At 58.7% G+C, this 19,540-nt stretch overlaps 1 protein-coding gene across 2 annotated transcripts in view; it reads left to right on the top strand.

Moving 5' to 3' along the window:
• The window catches only part of PHRF1 (PHD and ring finger domains 1), a 32,857-nt gene that overhangs the window by 12,807 nt on the left and 510 nt on the right, over positions 1–19,540 (top strand). For both annotated transcript variants that reach the window (XM_087422446.1, XM_087422447.1), the window contains exons 6-17: positions 930–1,048; positions 5,961–6,058; positions 6,368–6,543; positions 7,739–7,868; positions 11,138–11,256; positions 12,939–13,120; positions 13,811–13,930; positions 14,633–14,787; positions 15,485–18,133; positions 18,342–18,499; positions 18,664–18,918; positions 19,018–19,146. In XM_087422446.1, coding sequence (XP_087278572.1) covers positions 930–1,048; positions 5,961–6,058; positions 6,368–6,543; positions 7,739–7,868; positions 11,138–11,256; positions 12,939–13,120; positions 13,811–13,930; positions 14,633–14,787; positions 15,485–18,133; positions 18,342–18,499; positions 18,664–18,918; positions 19,018–19,146 — 4,290 coding nt within the window. The remainder of the gene's footprint in view (positions 1–929; positions 1,049–5,960; positions 6,059–6,367; positions 6,544–7,738; positions 7,869–11,137; positions 11,257–12,938; positions 13,121–13,810; positions 13,931–14,632; positions 14,788–15,484; positions 18,134–18,341; positions 18,500–18,663; positions 18,919–19,017; positions 19,147–19,540) is intronic.

The raw sequence follows: 19,540 nt of genomic DNA, 5'->3' as shown, positions 1-19,540 counted from the left end.
AAGGCCATGGGGCGTGTTGGCAGTCTCCACGATGGCAGTCTTCATTAAGTAAATTACCTGGAGAGTCTGCCTGCTGAGTGTGTGGGTCCTGAGCTCCTCTCCGTGTGCAGGGAGATGCAGGGCCCGAGAGTCCCGGTGACACACGAGCTAGTCCAGCTGGAGGAACAGATCTGAGAATGGCTCCAGGGCCAGCACAGAGTGGGGGTTGGCAGGAGGACCCTGGGTCCCCGCAGGCAGTAGAATAAAGGCAGAGAGCAAGGCTGGGGCATGTCACCTGCAGTGGGGTGCTGAGGAAGTGAAGAGCAGAGGCTGTGTTCCCCGGGGTGGGGGTGGGGAGTCAGCAGGAAACAAGGGTTGCGGTGGAGGTGGTGGCTCACTTGAAGAGGGTGTGTCCACGGACCCTGCATAATCACAGCCTGATTACTTATGCCCCCGAGAATACCTGTAAGCTGGGGGGTTCTTTATAGCTGTGACTGTCAAGGGGCAGCAGCAGAGTCAAGTGTCATTTTTCAGAGTCATGTTTCCGTGTCTTTGCTTGATTATATGACGGTTTTCGGGAAGTTAAAGGCCTGTGACTTGAACCTGCTTCCCTGTCTCCGCACTCGGGCTCTGTCTCGTGCGTGTTGTGCGGGGTGTGTGGCGCGGGCCACCTGCCAGCCTTGGTGCCCCGGGTGCTCACTCTGCTCCCATGGATCATACTTTGTTTTCTGTTGCATTGTTGTTCTCTCTCAGTTAACTACCCTAAAATGGTCAGAAAACGTAAAAATCACTGTATGCATGTTAACTTAGAATCTCTGGGCCTGTGGAGCCCATATCGATGTTAAGAAGCTGAGTAATCTGCTCTGGATCAGCTGCAAATCGTGATGTAAATTGGCCCTGGGATCTGGGTGTCATTTGCTGTGTGATCAGCAGTGCTCCTCTGTCTGCAGATTCCGGTGGAGAATGCTCGAGCGGGAGAGGACGAAGAGGAAGACCCTACCTTCTGCGAGGTGTGCGGGAGGAGTGACCGGGAGGACCGCCTGCTCCTCTGCGACGGCTGTGACGCTGGGTGAGCATGGGGCCCCTGCTGGCCTGTCCACGGGTGGCACTCCTTCCTGGAGCTTGAGAGGCGGATGGAGGCGGTGTCCCCTGACCTGTGGGAAGTCAGTCTGAACTGCTGAGCCCAGCCTCTGAGACTGGGTTTCTTTCTTTTTTTTTTTTTAAGATTTTATTTATTTATTTATTTTTCCCCCTAAAGCCCCAGTAGATAGTTGTATGTCATAGCTGCACATCCTTCTAGTTGCTGTATGTGGGACTCGACCTCAGCATGGCCAGAGAAGCGGTGCCTCGGTGCGTGCCTGGGATCCAAACCCGGGCCGCCAGCAGCAGAGCGCGCGCACTTAACCGCTAAGCCATGGGGCCGGCCCTGAGACTGGGTTTCTAATGACCCCGTTAGAGGCAAGTCCTGCAGGCCTCTGTTCCACGCTCGTGCCCACAGCTGTGCACCACTGGGCTCAGTGACACGAGGGCCCCACACCCAGTGGTGCGCCCTCCTGTCCCCAGTGCGCTGGCTCTGTCATGTCGAGGTTGGCAGCCAGCAGGCACCACAGGCTCTTTTTCCTATCGCCATTTAGACACTCTGTCTGGGCCGCCCCGTGGCTTAGCAGTTAAGTGCGCGCGCTCCGCTACTGGCGGCCCGGGTTCAGATCCTGGGCGCGTGCTGATGCACCGCTTCTCCGGCCATGCTGAGGCCGTGTCCCACATACAGCAACTGGAAGGATGTGCACCTATGACATACAACCATCTACTGGGGCTTTGGGGAAAAAAAAAAAGGAGGAGGATTGGCAATAGATGTTAGCTCAGAGCCGGTCTTCCACAGCAAAAAGAGAAGGATTAGCATGGATGTTAACACAGGGCTCATCTTCCTCACAAAAATAAATAAATAAATAGATACTCCGCCTGTTCCCTCCCCAGAATATTCTGAGCTCCTTACAGAGATGCACGTAGTACATCAAGACAAAAAGAAGAAGGGCGAGGAAAACACGAGGAATTGGGTTGTGGGCCTGGCCCGCAGGCCTAGGGGCCAGGGGCGGGGAGGGAGGCGGGCGTCACATGCTGGACCCGCCCCCTCTGCAAGGCCAGGGCACCCGCAGGAGGAGGGGCCTGTGACTGCGTCCCCTGCTGCTTGTCTCCCTGGAACCTGCTTCCCAGCCACACTGCTGGTGACTGCTGGATCCGGTGAGCCCCGGCTCCGGGAGCCTCGTATTGTCCACTGTCACAGCGTCATCTCCTGGTTTCAGTCAGGCCCACCTCCGTGGTGGGTTCACTGTACGTCTGGAGGGTTTTCCTGCTGTAAAACTGTGGTGAGAGGATTAGGGAAATCTTCCTCTTGGGACATACACCCTGAAAGGTAGTGAAAGAATTCAGTGAGCCTGGTAGATCTGGAACTTTCTCTTGGGCAAAAAGGAGCAGTTTCGAGGGCTGGGCTGTGAAGCAGCAAGAGGTGGGAAGGCGCGACCCTGGTGGCTGGGCGCTGGCCCTGGAGGACGGGTGCCCGTGGAGGCACTTGAGTTTGCTCCAGTGCACTGTCCCCCGCCTTGACTTGGCCTTCGACCACCTCACTCACCGGTCACCTCCCACACCATGGGTCACTTGCTCACTCCCCTGGCTGCGTGTTTGCAGTTGGCGTTTATCTTCCTATGACTCTCTTTCATCAGTCCACCCTCCGCAGAGCCCATGGAAAGGAGTCCTGACTGCCTGCTCTGATTCAGGGGCCTTAGCAGCGTCTCCCACCTCCCTCTCCAGCCCCCACCCCCTGGGCTTGCACAGTCAGGACGTCTTGTCCTCCCTCCTTTTTCACAAGTTTTAGTTTGCACCCACGTCTTGTGACAATTTACTGAATGCTCGACCTTGGCCATCTTGGCCTCTCGGTATTCCTGGAAGTTGCTGTGTCTACAACTGATTGTCCCCTTAGCGTGCGTTGTCGCTGTGAATCTGGAGGGCAGGAGTGGTGCCTTGGGTGTCCCCAGGCCTGTGAGTCCAGTGCTCTGCGCTTGCCACTGCTGTGCTTAGTGACTGAGTGTCAGCAGGAAGCTGAGTACAGTCTCATGGGCACATGGGGCCGAGAGGACACAGGGCTTAGTACTCAGTGCTGTGTACATGCAAAACCTGTCCTTCCCTGTCATTACAGCTGCTCTGGGCATGTGAAGGAAGGGCTGGAACAGCTGGATGCTGCAAGAGAGGCCATGAGTGGTGGGAAGGAGAGTCCTGGTCCCCACCCCAATGTGGCCCTTGTCACTGGCCCTGCCTTCGCTGCCCCTCCCCTCCCGAACTCGTGTGCCTTCTTGTGGCCTCTGGGGTGGCTGTGAGCCACGAGAGGCTGTCGGAGCTCTTACTCACAAAGCCTCGTGTTTTCCTTAAACTTTTTTTCTTTTCTTTTCTTTTTTGTGAGGAAGATCAGCCCTGAGCTAACATACATGCTAATCCTCCTCTTTTTGCTGAGAAAGACCGGCCCTGAGCTAACATCTATTGCCAATCCTCCTCCTTTTTTCCCCCCCCCATAAGCCCCAATGGATAGTTGTCTGTCATAGTTGCACATCCTTCTAGTTGCTGTATGTGGGACGTGGCCTCAGCATGGCCGGACCAGAGGTGCGTCGGTGCATGCCCGGGATCCGAACCCCCGAACCCGGGCCGCCAGTAGCGGAGTGCACGCACTTAACTCCTAAGCCACGGGGCCGGCCCTCCTTAAACTTTTAAATTGAGCCTACAATTCTCTTATTTTATCTGTGGGATGCCTCCACAGCATGGCTTGACGAGCAGCGTGTAGGTCTGCATCCAGGATTTGAACCTGCACACCCCAGGCCGCTAAAGCAGAGCATGCAAACTTAACCACTACGCCACCAGGCCGGCCCAAGCCTACAATTCTTACAATTCTGTTAATTCTTTGCATCAGGATCTGTTTTTAATTCTATTAACTTTTAACAGTGACCCTTGAGGACTTTTATAAATTCATTAAATTCTTTTTACTATTGTAAAATACATTTACAAATATATTGATTTTCTTCTCACTTGCTTGAATTATTTAACAGATAAAACAACCCAAGTACGTAAAAATCCTGATGGATCTAAAACATTAAAACTAATAAATATAGTGATTCTTCTACCCATCCTCACACTGTTAATATTTGCAGTCTGCTAAATTTTCTTACAGTTAGCTCATTCAACTTAAAAATCACAAGTCTAAAGTTACTTCATTACTCTTTTTAAAGTGGAATCACAAGGCTGTCTGTAGACGTGAATATGTCAGATTCTTTCACTATTGCATGAAATAAAATATAGATCATTTCTGATTTTTTTTTTTTTTTAATTTAGAATCTAATTTAAAGGTGTTTATTCACTCAGGAGAGAGGTCGGGACCTCACCGTGCCGCATAGCTGGGGCCGTCCCCGTTCTGGGCAGGCTGAACCCTGGCAGAGTGGCGCACTGAACCCAAGCACTGTGGGCCCTGTCCTGGTGGCGATCACACAGCTCTCCCATGTTTGAGTCCACAGCCAGTCTCCTCCTGGAGTGACTTGCAGTGGATGCAGGCTGGCTGAACTGGGCGCCTGTCATGCCACTGGTGGCCTCTGCTGGCGGCCCTGGAGCTTGGTGAGGGGAACATCAGTTGAGCCACGTTGGCTCCTTGGAATGCTTTGTGAGAAGTGACCACTCGGCTCTTGACTTGGTTCCCGAGACCACGTAGGGAGGACTTGCTCAGGGTTGGGATCTCCGTGGGGTTCTGGCGTGCTCCCAGTACTTGGCGCTGGCCTAGACTTGCTGGGTTGCGTTCCAGGAGGAGTCGCCTCCCCTGCCTCTGTCCCCCTGGTTCTCGTGAGGTCCCAGCGAGGAGGTCATGGAGGGAGGGTTCTTCCTGTCGGTCTGTGTCTCACAGGTCCTCACAGGATTCAGCGCTGGATGTAGCACGTGGTTATTCAGCTGATTTAGCTGGGTCTGGGGTCTTTAGGGAGTTAGCGTGGTGTCCACTTTGGGTTTTGCCTGGCTCAGGGCTATGGTCTTGGATGAAGTTTGGAGAATCCTGGCACAGACAGCCCACACCCGCAGCGGCTCCTCCCAGACTTTCCTGGAAGACTGGGTAGAAGCCACTGGAAGATAAAGTACGTCACGCCATTTCTGCTTCCCTGCAGCAAACGCCTTTCACTCTCATCAGCTCCTTAGGCTAGATTGTGAGGTGTGGGTGCCAACGCCTGCGCTGCTGGGCACTCGGAGTGCCGGCTGGCGGGGGGCGGCGGGAGGTTATCAGAGACTACCACCCCGGTGTCGGTGGGCACACAGCACCTGCCCCAGTTGGAAGGACGGAGCCACCCTGGGTCGCACTGCCACGTTCTTATTCACTCCCTCCACGTGGTTGTCTCCTGTGGAGAATCTGGGGACCGAGAGGGCCCCCTTTGGAGGGCAGACACCCATAGCATGCGGTGGAGGTCTGTCCACTCGGGGTGCCGGCAGGCAGGACTGCGGGAAAGGTAGAGACGAGCGTTCTGAGTTTGAAGCACGCGGACCTCTGAGCAGGCTGGTGTCCGCCATGTCCACCAGGTGGGGTGGCAGAGCCCGAGGGGCTGGCAGGTCGGGGTCTGGCAGAGGCTCTTCTTGACTGCAGGTGGCACCTTCTCACTGTGTCCTCACTGGCTCTCCTCTCACTGGGAGAGGGAGCTTGTGCCCCCCCCCACTTCCAGGGACACCGGTCCTGGATCAGGGCCCCATCTTCATGACCTCATTGGACCCTAATCGCCCCCCAAAGGCCCCGTCCCCACATGCAGTTGCTTTGGGGGTTAGGGCTTCAGCATATGGCTTTGAGGGGACACAGTTAAGTCCACAGCAGGGTGCAGTGCAGTCTTGGGTGCCTTTGGATGCCTGCTTTGAGGTTCGCTGGGTTGCGACGGTGAGGCTGGGGACGCTCGTTTGACCGGCACCGCCGTGTCCCGTAGGTACCACATGGAATGTTTGGAGCCCCCTCTTCAGGAGGTGCCGGTGAACGAGTGGTTCTGCCCAGAGTGTGCTGCCCCTGGAGCTGCCCCTGCCGCAGGTACGCCTTGCCTCCCTCTCATGCCGAGCCCAGACCCTTCTCGGCATCTCGGCATTGGGTCCACAGGCCCAGAGGAGGGCTGGGGGCGGGACTTACTGTCTCCTGGGGAGAACTTCTAGGGCTTTCCTTCAGGGGCACGGCTTTCCGTTGCGCTGCTGGGTGGGAGCTGGAGGAGCATGGCTGTTTGCAGCTGTATGTGGGGTCAGCAGATTTGGGGCTTCCGGCCCTGAGGGTCCAGGCTCCAGGGGCCCCCTGCGTCCTGTCCCTCAGAGGGCGTGCACATCGGCCCCGGATTTTCTTTCTTCCAAGACGCAGGTCTTGTGAGTCAGGAGGAGGTCTCCTTGCTCTTGGCCGATGTGGTGCCCACCACCAGCCGGCTTCGGCCGCGCGCAGGGAGGACCCGGGCCATTGCCAGGACACGGCAGAGTGAGAGAGTCCGAGAGACCGTGAACCGGAACCGGATTTCCACTGCCAGGAGGATCCAGGTAGGTGTGTTCCACACTGTGGCTGCCCACAGTGCTGCAGGGCAGCTCTTTGCTCGGCCCCTCAGGTGGCTGCACCCTGTCCTGCTGCTCCTCAGCTGCCTGATTGCTCAGGGCAGTGGGCGTGCAGGAGGGTGCGGTCAGCAGTGCAGGGTCTGTGGCTCATGGCCCTCGGCCTGTCAGGGGCGCAGGTGGTGTGTCTGGGGTGCTGCTTCCTAGCCCACGAGCAGGGAGCGATGCTGAGCAGGCCTGAGGCATCAGGAGCAGAGCTCTGGTCCCAAGGGTGCCAGGCAGTGGGGCCTGACCTGTGGAGGGGCCGAGGTGTGGTTGGTGACCTTGGTTCCCCTAGGCCCCACTTCACCTCCCTCAGTATTCCCCTACGTCAGCGCCCCGTCCCTGGAGGTCACACGGCACAGCAGCTCCTGGTGCCTCAGTGTTAGATGTACATCCACATGTGTTTCCTGCAGGGGGGCTGCGCGGTGAGGGGCAGTGGGCGTTGCTTTCCTAAAGTCAGGGTGTTTGTCTGTGGGAAACCTAATACTGAACTGAGAATGAGTTGAGAAGACTTTGTGGGAACCTTCGGCTCCGGTACCCCCATCACAGACGCCACTCCCACCACCTGTGTTCTCAAAGTGGACGCCTCCGCCCAGCATCCCCCACGTCCTTTGGCTGCTCTTTCCTGCCCGTATCTTGAGTCAACTCCTCTCTGATCCAGACACCCTTCCCTTTCCCTGTCTCCCATTTGCCGTGGGCTGTGCGGCTCTGCTCAGCGCCCCTCGGCCCTGGGCTGTGCAACTCCTTCCACTCATGCACTTGGGGCTCCGTTGGCTCCTTGCAGCCTGCCTGCCCCTCCTCATCCTCCGTTCTGGCCCTGAACTTGTTTCTCAAGAGGCCTTCCCAGACCCCACTATCCACCCAGGCGCGTCTTCCAGGCCCAACTGCCCTTGGGAAGCGCTCAGCGGTTTGTCTGCTGGAAGCAAGAAGGTGATGCCAGCTGGGCCTGCTGCGGCCAGGCTTAGGGCATCCAGCTTCTAGAGTTGGCTTGGCAGGTGTGCTCAGGGCTCCCTTGAGGGGTCTGAGGTGGTGTCAGCCTCCCGACTGCCACCCTGCCCAGGGGTCCTCTCTGGGGAAAGTGTGGTGTGTGAGAGAACCTGGAGGGCAGCTGCCCTGCAGACCGGTGCCGTCCTTTGCTGTGTAGCATGTCCCAAGGTACCTCATGTCTTCTGTGCTGGACGAGACCATTGAAGCCGTCGCCGCTGGTCTGAGCACTGCCGTGTATGAGCGCCCCCTGACGCCTCGAGCTCCCACCAAACGGAGGAGGAAAACAGGTACGTCTGGGCATGGTGGCTTGGGCTGTGTCCCTGACGGCAGCAGCTGCGCCCCGGAGGGCAGCGGCTGGTCAGTTCAGCCTCTGCAGCCTCATTTTCTCGGGTGGCCACAGTACCACATGGACGCCCCTCCCAGCCAGGTGGGTCTGGTCTGGTCTGTCCCTGTAAATACCCCATGAGCAGTGCAGTCTGTGCAACCACCCCGTCTGCATGTGCATCAGGGTGACACTTGCCACCCTGAGTCATTGAGGAATGTTCTGGAGGACTTGGTGGAGGAACTGCCTGGTTTCTTCTCCTGATGCGACAGCGCGCCTGTGTCACCTGAGCTGAGCTCCTCCGTGTGGGGATAGTTGAAATGACGACTCAGGGTCTTCGCTGGTTAGTCAGGTTTCCCAGTCCTGCTCTGTATTAGTCTCAGTGACCCTGTCCTGGTAAGTTCCGTTCCTCCCGGGGGACGGATAGGTGTCTCCTGGGGAGGGCACGTCTTGCTCCTCACCACGCCTCCGTCCCGCTGGCACAGTGCTGAGCACTTCTAGCTCCGGGTTCCGTCTCTCTGCCTTAGTTGGCTTTCTACTCTGAGGAGGAGCTTTCCCTCTCCCCTTGGTTATTCATTTAAATCAGAGTAGACTTACGGACTCCTGTTTCGTTCAGTGGGTTCTGATCTGTGGTCTTTTAAAAACCAGCGTTATTGAGATACACATACAGTACAGTGAGTGCCTCAGCCCCACGTGGCTCACCCTTCCAGCCAGCGCCCCCGGGTCACCCCGGCATCCTTGTTATCACTGGATGTATGTTAGTTTTGCCTCTTCACGAACTTCGTGTAACAAGACCTTTGTAAGGTTCCGAGTGTGTGTGCTGGGTGGTTGCTCAGCACAGTGATTTTGGAGTCGATGAGGTTGTGTGTGTCTGTGGTTAACTTCTGTTTATTGTTGAGGAGTATCCGGTGGCCTGAATACACCGTGGTTTGTTTGTTTATGCGGTGGGCGTCTAGTTGTGTTCTCCGGGGGGCTGTGAGGAGAGAAGATGCTGTGCGCGTCCTGGTGCAAGTCTTTCTGCAGGCAGGTGTTGCTGTTCCTCCTGGGGGAGCAGAGAGGAGTGGACTGGTTGCCTCACGGGTGAACGTGCGTGGGCGGCCGTGTGCCGACTTACACTCTGCTTAGCAACATCAGAGCTATAGTTGCCCCACCTTCTCGCCAGTGCTCGGAAGAGTCGGGCGTGTGTCCTCACCACACCCATGGGCACAGAGCAGTCTCGTCGTCATGGGTCTCCTCAGCAGGTCCTGCTGGTATCTTCCCCCCAATGGTGCTGTGACAGCTTTGTTGCTTCTGGATTTGCTGCAAGTTGGCAGGCCTGTCTTCATGTGGCTCACTCGGGCCCCTGTAGGGAGCTCTTGCCCTCCCTGTGAGAGCTGGAACTTAGAGACCAGGTCTGAGCTCGGCGAGGCTCCCCAGCCGGTGGCTGGCATTGTTCTAGCCCTTTTTAGTGGACAGAACTAGGAAATGTGTCATAAGGTCATACCAATTCTTGAATTAAAATTCAGGATTAGAGGGGTTTTACGTCTTGTGTCTTACACGTGTGTCTCCTTTTTCTCACGTCAGAAACCCCACCTCTCAGTGCTGACACTGCATTGCTCATTTGGCTCATCCCACTCACGGAGACAGTCTCAGAATAGAAATCCCAGATGGCTGCCAGTGCTGTGGTTAGAGCTGGGCGTGTGGATGTTCCCCCTCGTCCCTAACGCATATCCCACTAAGGGTGTGACGCGCAGAAAAGGTCCCTGTCGTTTGGTTACGCCACATTGGCTTCATTTTGCTTTGCTAGTGAATTTTTTGCACTTTATCCAGACTTATGTCAAACCTGTGGAATTGTGGGGAGACATGGATAGTGAGCCCACTTAGCCAGCCATCACTGGCTCTGGCCCTCCTGGCCACTTCTGCCTCGTCTCTGCCCCAACTTCCTCCTCCCGTATCATTTTGAAGCAAGAGCTTCAATATTTGCAGTATATCTAAAAGAGGGAGTCTTTCTTCTTAATTTAACCGCAGTACTGTTGTCATGCCTGAGAAAACGAAGAGTAATTCCTTGATACCATGAAATAGGCAGTCACTGATGAAAGTTCTAATTGTGTCATAAATGTGATAGAATTCTAAAAACTAGTTTATTTGAATCCAGAGGCAAACAAGATCCATGTTGCGCTGGTGGCTGTTGTGCTTGTTAAGTGTCTGTGTCCTCTTGGTTGTGGAAGAAGCCAGGCCTTCTGTCCTGAAGCATCCCTCCCAGTCCGGTTTGCCCCCCGCACCGTGGGTAGCCGGCCGCCGGCCTTGGCCCTTTGCAGCCTGGTAGCTGGGGCTTGGAGGCTGCGCAGGCTCAGGGGGTGTGGTTTGTTTGCTTTAGTGTCTGCATGCTGCCTGGGGGGAGGTGTATTTCAGAGCTCAGGGCTCAGCTCCCTGAGCTCACTGAGGAGGGTCAGGAGAGGCTCATGCTGCACCAGCTGCTTCCCGGGCGTGTGGTTTTTATGCACAAAGCCAACTGATAAAGCCTCGGCCTGTTCCCTTTATCTGCTGGTTCTGTGGACCATGGAGTTGCTTAGCAGCATCCTTCAGTGGACATCAGTGAGGGTTTTAGCATCCTTGTGAACTCAGGGATTTAGATGTATTTGATGTGTCTTAGCTGCATACATCACGAGGCCAGCCCCTGCGGTCTGCCGTGGATCCCCCTTCCTCCGTGTGGGGCTTCCTGTGGATTTCCAGGGGATGTTGGAGCCTCACAGGATGCCTGGAGCTGCTTTCCACTGAGCCCAGAGCAGCACCCCCAGGATGACTGAGGGCAGGGCTGACACTGGCCCTTCTGCAGTTTCCTCTTTGGGATACGTTTTACTGGGAATGTCCAGTGAAGTCCTTCGTTTTCAGGTCTCCTGGGCGAATCTCTGTGGTTAGACCACCAAGTGGGTCCAGCGCTCGGTCGTCATTCCATTTTACTCTCCGTCATCACAGTTTGTTCTGATTTAATTTTGTTTCGTAATTACTTGAAGTACTTAGTGGTTCTAAAAGTCAGATCTGCTAATCAAAGTAGATTCCACAGTCCCCGCTCCGTGCTGCCTTCCCTCACCCTCCTCCACAGGAAGTATTGTTTTTTAAGTTATGGTTTAGTTTTCCATTTAAAAACCCCAAGCCGGTGTGCACAGTTGTCCATGTGCCACGTCCCGGAGGGGGACGCCCAGGGCGGGGCCTCTGCACGCAGTGCAGCACTGCCTCTCCGTGTCCTCTTTGTAGGAAGACGGAGGAAAGCATCGGGGAGAAAGAAGACCCCACCGACAAGCAAGAGGAACTCTGGCACAAGGTCTAAGAAACGCCGGGGCCGTGTGAGGAGGAGGACGGGCAAGAAGAGAAAGGTACCATCTAGGGGTGGCAAGCACTCTGCCCTTTGATCCCCCTGTGGAGTTACATAGTGGGGTCACAGAAAGAGCCTGTCTTCTGTATCTACTTAGAGATTCACTGATAAAAATGAACACTTCTGGAGCCAGCCCTGATGGCTTAGTGTTAAGTTTGGCACGTTCCACTTCGGCGGCCCGGGTTCGGTTCTCGGACATGGAGCCACACCGGCCATCTGTCAGTAGCCATCCTGTGGCAGCGGCTCGTATATAAGAACCAGAAGAACTTACCACTATAGACAACTGTGTACTGGGGCTTTTGGGAGTGGGAAGGAGGAAGAAAAAAAAAGGTTGGCGACAGATGTTAGCTTAGGGCGAATCTTCCCTTGCAAAAAAAGAAAAAAAAAAGGAAACCCAGGAGGAGAAGCAGGAAAAAAACCGAACACTTCTGCAGCATGGATCGAAGATGGACTGGGACGTTTTCCAAGACCCTTGGAACCAGGCGTCCTGAGGGGTTGTGCGTGACTCCTGGAGCCCCGGGGGGGGCGGCCCTGTGGGGCGCAGAGGAGCAGGCAGGCCAGAGGCTGTGGAGGGGCCAGGCCGTGGCCAGCAGCCTGTCAGGGAGTCAGGTGGATGGTATCTGGAGTACAGGAGCCACATGGGGCGAGCTGAGAGAGAACTGCGGGCAGAGGCCCCCAGGGCAGAGCGTCTCTCCTGGAGTGTGCCGCGGGGCGTGCAGGCAGAGCCGAGCCTGGCCAAGGTGACTCGAGAGGGATGTGTGTGGACAATGCCCGCTTCAGGTCATTCCCCATCCTGAGGTGCCCCCCTCACTGGGCTCTCAGAGTGCCCTCCTTCGTGTCTGAGCGGCCTGCGTTGTGTGGCCCTTTTCTGAAGTGCCTTATCTTCCCTCCAGCTGCTGGGCTGGGCAGTTAGAGCGTTTCAATGCATAAAATAGAAGACGCTGAATGCACCCACTGCTCAGGGGTTTGCTGCGTCTTTACGTGAATTTATACTCCAGGTTGTTACTGTTGCGGAGTTAATGTAAATTCACGTAGTATGTGATTATGTAAAACTCTATTTTAGTAAGTGCAGTATGTGAACCTGTTGTCTGTTGTTCATTCAGACGCAATTCGTGTAGGGAGCAGGAGCCAAAGCTGTGAGCCCTCTCGGGCGCTGGCGGGACAGGGACCTGCCTTCCCGCCCCCCAGCCTGGCACAGCCCTCACATCCAAGCCTGGGGCCTGGCCGCGGGTCGGTGGCTCCTCTGCCAGCGTGCTCCTGGGCTGGGCCCCAGCATTCCGGGAGCCCCGCCCGAGCCAAGGGGGGCTGTGCTGGGAGTGGCTCTGTCCCCTGATGCCTACTCCCTGAGCAGTGGTAAAATCAGCCGTCACCTCAGTCATCAGTTGGTGCTTTGTTTCCCTGGGCAAGAGTGAGTGCTCAGAACAAATCCCCCTGCCGACAGCTCTGCGGGAATGTTCTGAGGTGGATCTGTGGTGTGTGGGTCGTGGGTGTCCTGGGTGTGTGCTCGCTCTGTGGTTCAAACCTTTACAACGTTGTGGTTAATATATGCGAGGCCCTTTTTCTTTAGTTTTGCATTTACTCAGCCTGGTGTTGGATGTTGCTAAGTGATACTTGAAATGGTGTTTTCTAGAACCTTTAGATGTCAGTCTTATTGATCGCTTGCTCTTTGTTACTTCGGTTCAGAATGAAGTCACAGCTCGTTCTCGCATTGCGCGGACGCTGGGCCTCCGGAGGCCAACCCGCGGAGCCTGCATCCCGTCCGTGTACAAGCCCGCAGACCCCTCTCTGGGGCTGATGCGTGCAGACATCGGAGCAGCCTCTCTCTCTCTGTTTGGAGACCCCTATGAGCTGGACCCCTTTGACAGGTGACTGCAGGGGGAGTGGTCCTGCAGGGGCACCATCTGCAGAGTTGAGGAGCTAGGGGTCACCTCCTTTCTTTCTTTCTTTTTTTTTTTTTGTAATTTATATTTATTTATTTATTTTTCCCCCAAAGCCCCAGTAGATAGTTGTATGTCATAGCTGCACATTCTTCTAGTTGCTGTATGTGGGACGCGGCCTCAGCATGGCCGGAGAAGCAGTGCATCGGGGTGCGCCCAGGATCCGAACCCGGGCCCCCAGCAGCAGAGCGCACGCACTTAACCGCTAAGCCACGGGGCCAGCCCATCTCCCTTCTTTCTTAGTGTGGGCACGGCACCCCCATGGGCAGCGTGGGTAAGCCTCTGATTCCAAGTTTGTAAAATGAGGGTAATGATTCCTGCCCCAGAGTCATTCTCAGATGGTGAGGTGGTGCCCAAAGAGAACTCTGCATCCTCGGCCCCTCACCTAGAGGAAGGCCTGTTTGCACGTCTGTCCCCGCCCCCCCATCCCTGCTGAGAGGCTCGGGCAGCCACCAACACGAAGCTACCACCCGGGTCTTGTGTTGAGTCATGAAAGCTGCCACGTGGGGCAGTGCGTAGCCTGTCCATGCTAGATGCTGTTGAGGGGGCCTGGGGATGTCTCCCTGGGCCTCAGGGCGTGGGGTCACCTGTTCCCTTTGGCCTCTGTCCTCCCTCCAGCAATGAAGAGCTGTCTGCAGACCCAGCTTCCCCTCTGAGTGCCAAGAGGAGGATCCTGTCCCGGTCAGCTGTGCGGTCTCATCAGCCTGTGGCCAGGCCCGTCTCCATGGGGCTCTCCAGGTGTGTCCTGGGAGGGACAGGACAGCGGGGGACAGTGGTCCCGGGGTGGGGCCACGCATCTGCAGGGACCAGCCAGGCTCCATATTGGCCGGTGCTGTGCCACTCACGCACCTGTGGCCTCTCTTTGTGGCCCCTCCTGTGGCTCTTCGATGAGGAAGTGCTGCAGCCCATCCTGAGTCAAGGGCATAGGGATGAAGCTGCAGGCCACGGCCTGCCTAAGGGTGAGCTGCAGTGTGGAGCCACCGCTCCTCGAGGCTGCCTCTGTGTGCCTACCTCTGCTGCAGAGCCCACCAGCAGAGAGCCAAGCTGCTGTTCGGCACGGCCACCCCTTTGCTGGATCTTTTCTTCTGTTTGACTCCACACACACCAAAAAAGAATTAACCAAACCAACAAAACTAGTAAAGATACTCATCTGCCAGCTCGTGCGTGTCGGTGGCATTTGGAGCCAGAAGCCTCAGATGATGTCAACCCCTAGACACTGTTGTCCTTCAATCAGACCTGCCGGGGGTGTCTCCCTTCTTCCCTCGGGGGGCCCAGCAGATGGCCTCTTCTCAGCACGGGAGCCGGGACCTGGGGGGCCCTGGGGCACAGTGGGGGCAGCGGGGGCTCCTGCCTGCCACCAGGTTCTGGCGGCGCCTGGCTGAGCGCCTCGGGTGTGGGGAGACAGCAGTGGCGGGGCCCACCGTGGATCTGTGCCTGCAGGAGGGGCGTTCCTGCCGTGGAGCCCGAGCCCGAAGTGGACGAGGCGCCCGTCCCCGACCTGCTGGGGAGCATCCTGTCAGGCCAGAGCCTGCTGATGATGAACGGCGCCGACATCGTCATCCACCGGGACGGCTCCCTCAGTGCCAAGAGGGCAGGTGAGGAGCGTCCGCACGCCCGCCGTCCCCACTGTCTGGGGCAGCGCTGCCCTCCCTTCCCGCGCGCTGGCAAGTAGGAACAGCCATGGGACTCGGAGTTCGCTCCTGAGTGGCGAGTGAGAGAGCTGCCACTAAGCGGGTCTTCCGCTCACAGAAGTGGCAGCTGGGGGGGACAGTTTTCTCAGCTGCTTTTCTCCATTAATTTCTCATCCCTTTCTGAGCAGAGAGTATGACTGGTAACTTAGGTGGTGGTGGGGTTTCCAGCAGCCCGCAGACCCTCCTTAGCCGTAGTGGAGCTGGCGTGTCTTCTCACAGGCCTGGAACCAGCCTCCATGGAGCGCCCCACAGATCTGGGCCTGGCGGGGTTTTGGGGCTGAGGTGGGTCCAGCCGTAGAGGATAGGGCAGGTCAGGCAGGGACAGGGTACTGTGAGGTCAGGCTGCACCTCTTCCCCACCCCTGTGTGTCTGTGACCGGCATGGGCACCTTCTCACCACCAGTGGTGGAACCGTAAAGCAGAAGGGAAAGTGTCTGCGACGCAATAGTGAGCCGCAAGCCTGTCCCAGGGCGGCTTTGGGCCGGAGAGAGTCCCGCTCAAGGCGCCACTGAGAGGAATTGAAAATGCTCGGTTTAACTGACTCATTGCCCGCTTTAGGGGAGGGCGTGGGGACTGATGCTGTTTGCGTCTTTGCCTTTTAGCGCCCAGTTCTGTTCAGCGGAACTCAGTTGGTCCATCCAGAGAGGGAGAAGGCCCTGGGTCTGGGGACCACCTGCAGCCCGGTGCACCATGCTCAGGAAGGGGGCTGCAGAGCGTGGGGTCGCACTGTCAGGGCAGGCCTGCCCCACGCCCCGCCCCGGCCACCACCTCCTCTATTCCTGCGCTCACGTCGGGGACGGCTGTGAGACTGGCCTCCTCAGGGACCTCTCGGTCGGGTCATGCTCAAAGCTTGTCAAACATCATGAGGCCTGGCTTCAGACAGAGCGACAGCCCCCAGCTGAGTGGTGCTGGCGGGCACGCTCTGCCGCTCAGATTCGTGTCCTCTAAGGTCTCAGATCGTAGCTCTGATTCGCAGGCCCAGAGTGCCGTGCTAGGACAGGCCCCAAAACCAGCTCCCCGGAGAACTGACATCTCCCAGCTACCCAGGATACCAAAGATCAAGCGAGATGATGGCAGCAGCAGACGGGTGGATGCGGCCCCTGCCGGTGGGCAGTGTGTTGAGATCCCCAGCTCCTGCATCAGCCGGCTGACTGGCAGGGAGGGCCCTGGGCAGCCTGGCCATGGTGCCCGGGCGGAGGGTGAGCCCAGCAGCAGGGGCCCACAGGAGCCCGGCACGCACTCAGGGGGCAGCTCCCAGGCCCCGACCCCACTGGGACCCTCGAGGGGCAAGGGTGTTGGCTCGACCTTTGAGAGCTTCAGGATCAATATTCCTGGGAACATGGCGCATTCCAGCAGACTCTCCAACCCCGGCTTCTGTAACACCTTCCGGCCTGTCGACAGTAAGGTGCAGAGGAAGGAGAACCCCTCGCCCCTCTTCTCCATCAGGAAGGCGAAGCAGCTCAAGAACGAGATCTATGACCCCTTTGATCCTACGGGCTCCGATTCCAGTTCTGTGGGCAGTAGCCCTGAGCGCCTCGGTTCTGGTCTCCTGCCCTCCGAGATCACGCGCACCATCTCCATCGACAGCCCCAAGGCCCCGCCGCAGCAGACTGTGCGCTGCGTCACCTCCTACACTGTGGAAACCACCTTTGGGCCGGAGCCCGAGCCTTCTCGGGGCCTTTCCTCAGGCCTGCTCAAGCTCCGGGGTGAGGGGACCGCCGAGGGGGCCTCTGACACGGAGCATGAGGGGCTGGGCAAGGAGGAGCCGGCCCAGGGCCAAGGCCTGGCCGCCCAGGCGCCAAGACCCTCCCCACTGGAGCCCTGGGAGGAGGAGGATCCGCCCCGCAGCACATTTTTTGGCTCTGAGGAGCGGACAGTGACCTGCGTGATGGTGGCGGAGCCGGACGTCCCACCCAGCCTGGATGCCCTGCAGACAACCACCCACAGGATCGTGGAGCTGCGGTCCCCGTCCCGCTCCCGCTCCACATCCAGCTCCCGCGGCAGGAAGAGAGCCGAGAGGAAGCCGGCCGCTGCTAGGGAGCACAGGAGGACGCGCTCAGGCTCCCGCTCCGGCTCCCACTCCGGGGACAGGAGCTCGCGGTCAGTGTCGCCACCGGTGGGTGAGGACCACGCCAAGAGGCACCGGTCCAAAGCCAGGAGCCGCAGGTCTTCCAGTGACGGCTCCAGCAGCCACGAGCGAGCCAAGCGGAGAAAGGCCAAAGACAAGAGCGGGGCGAGGCGGAGGGCTGCCTGGGGCCGCGGCCGGCGCAGGTCCCGCTCCCGCTCGGGCAGCCCTGGCAGCTCCTCCCATGAACGCCGTGAGAGCAGGAGGAAGAAGAGGAGGAGGTCGGGGTCCAGGTCTTGGGGGAGGGAGTGCTCGCCCCCCAGCAGCCTGGAGAGAGCCCGGAGGCACCGGCACCTGAGGGAGAGGAGCCACGAGCGGCCCCGAGACAGGCGGGGCTCCCATGAGAGGAGGAAGCGCAGGTCCAGGTCCCCGAGCGTGGAGCACAGGTCCCGGGAGCACCGGCGGTCTCATTCCCATGAGAAGCGGCCACGGCCCCGCTCTCACTCCCGCTCCCTGGAGAGGAAGTTGGCCGTGAAGGAGGCTTCCCCAACGCCCCCTGCCCAGGAGGAGCCCAGGCTGGAGAGGGAGCCCCCAGCCAGACCACCGGCTTCAGCTGGAGTGGAAGCTTCTCCGGAAAGGGCCGAAGCCGACAAGGCCCCTGCAAAGGCCACCCCTGTCCTGGAGGTGCCAGCCGAGTGTCCGCCTGAGGACCTGGATTATGGTGACTCCGTCGAAGCAGGGCACGTCTTTGAGGACTTTTCAAGTGAAGCCATCTTCATGCAGCTGGATGACATGAGCTCCCCACCCTCTCCAGAGAGCACGGACTCCTCCCCAGAGCGAGACTTCCCACCCAACCCTGCTGCGCCCCCAGCCAGCCAGCAGCATGACGCCAGCCTGGCCATGGCCGTCATCAGAAGGGAGGTGTCGCTGATCCATGGTGAAGACGCTGTGCAGCCCCCGCCCCGGGCAGAGGGCTTCCAGGAGAAGCACTCGCTTGGGCCAGATGCAGCCGAGGTCGCTGCAGTGCCTGGCGCCCTGGGAGGCCAGGCTGTGGGCGGGACGCCTATGGGGAAGGAGGAAGGCCCCCCTCAGACCCCCCTGCTGCGGGCTAAAGCCCTGGTGAAGAGGGTTACCTGGAACCTCCAGGAGGCAGACAGCAGCGCCCCAGCGGAGGACAGAGGCCTACGTGAGTAGGGTGCTCCCGTGGGTCCTCAGGGTGGTGCGTGAGGACGGCGTGGAGTGGCCACCAGGGGATCTTCTCTCTTGTCACGCTGGTGGTCCAGGCCATGGGGCAGGGTGGTCCTTGCTGCTGGGTTGCTTTTCTGGAATTTTCCAGCCAGTCTTCTGGCCCAGGGTGGCCGCAGAGCACCCACCTCCCCTGTGTTGGCCCTCAGGGACGCCACCTCACAGGCCACAGAAGCCCCAGGAAGGGGCCTGGGAAACAGGAGACGTGGACCCCGCAGCAGCACTCCAGCAGGCGTCCTTCTCCGAGCCCCCGTCCTCCGGCTTCGCGCTCCTGGAACCTGGCTTCTCTGGCGCCCACCCTTCTCAGGTGGGTGCCCGGGCCACGTAGGCTGCTCCTGGCTGGGGCGGGGGTCCTCGTGGCGCCACCCCGACTCGGCCTGGGCTATTAGTGCTCGGGGTGGGGTGGGGAGCGCGTGCTGGGGGCTCTGCCCACGTCGGGGCTCTGTGCTCAGGAGCTGCCTTCTCATCCAGGTTTATAGCCCCAACCTGCCTCCCACCCCAGCTCTGCCCTCAAGTGTCCCACCCTACGCACCGGTCAGCCAGCCCACGGTCCAGTTCATCCTGCAGGGGAGCCTTCCCCTCGCGGGCTGCGGGGTGGCACAGAGTCCGGCTCCAGTGCCTGCCGTCCTGACCACCGCCTCAGAGCCCGCTGGCCACGTGGCCAACAACTTAGAGGAGAGCACAGCTGCTCCTAGGCCAGCCTCGGACAAGGCCAAGAATGAGGAGGTGAGCCGCCCCTCCTTCCCCGGGGGCAGCCTCTCCCGGCTCTGCCCTGGCCGAGCAGCCCTCCAGGCCAGGTGCCCACGCCCGTGCTCTCGCCCCTAGTACATGAAGAAGCTGCACGTGCAGGAGCGGGCGGTGGAGGAGGTCAAGCTGGCCATCAAGCCCTTCTACCAGAAGAGGGAGGTGACGAAGGACGAGTACAAAGACATCCTGCGCAAGGCCGTGCAGAAGGTGGGCGTGGGCCAGCGGGCCCCACGTGTGCATCGCCGCCCCCTGGGCGGTTGTCTTGAGGGGCGGGTCCGTGCTGGCACGGACTTTTAGGGTGTTGGTGAGTGCCGAGGAGGGCGCTTCGGCCTGGGGTTGCTCGGTCAGGGCCAGGGTCAGCATTGCTGCGTCCTGACCGCAGCCTCGGGCCAGTCTCCCATCTCCCTGTAGCTGCACCTGGTAGGTGCTGGGAGGAGTAAGCGTGGGTGTTTTCCAGGGGCTTAGAACAGCGTCCTCATTACTCGTTAAATAGGCCAAGCGACAGAGCACGCTGAACATACTCGCTCACGGGTGGGGAAGCACGACCTGAGAGCTGGACGGTTCTCAGGCCCAGGGTGGCGGGCTCAGATCCATGACACGC

The sequence above is a fragment of the Ceratotherium simum genome, chromosome 34, assembly GCF_057802395.1.
Source record: "Ceratotherium simum simum isolate JZ-2026a chromosome 34, ASM5780239v1, whole genome shotgun sequence".
NCBI classification, from domain to species: domain Eukaryota; kingdom Metazoa; phylum Chordata; class Mammalia; order Perissodactyla; family Rhinocerotidae; genus Ceratotherium; species Ceratotherium simum.
The sequence above is the reverse complement of the archived record's forward strand: the minus strand, read 5'-3'. Positions and strand labels throughout refer to the sequence as shown.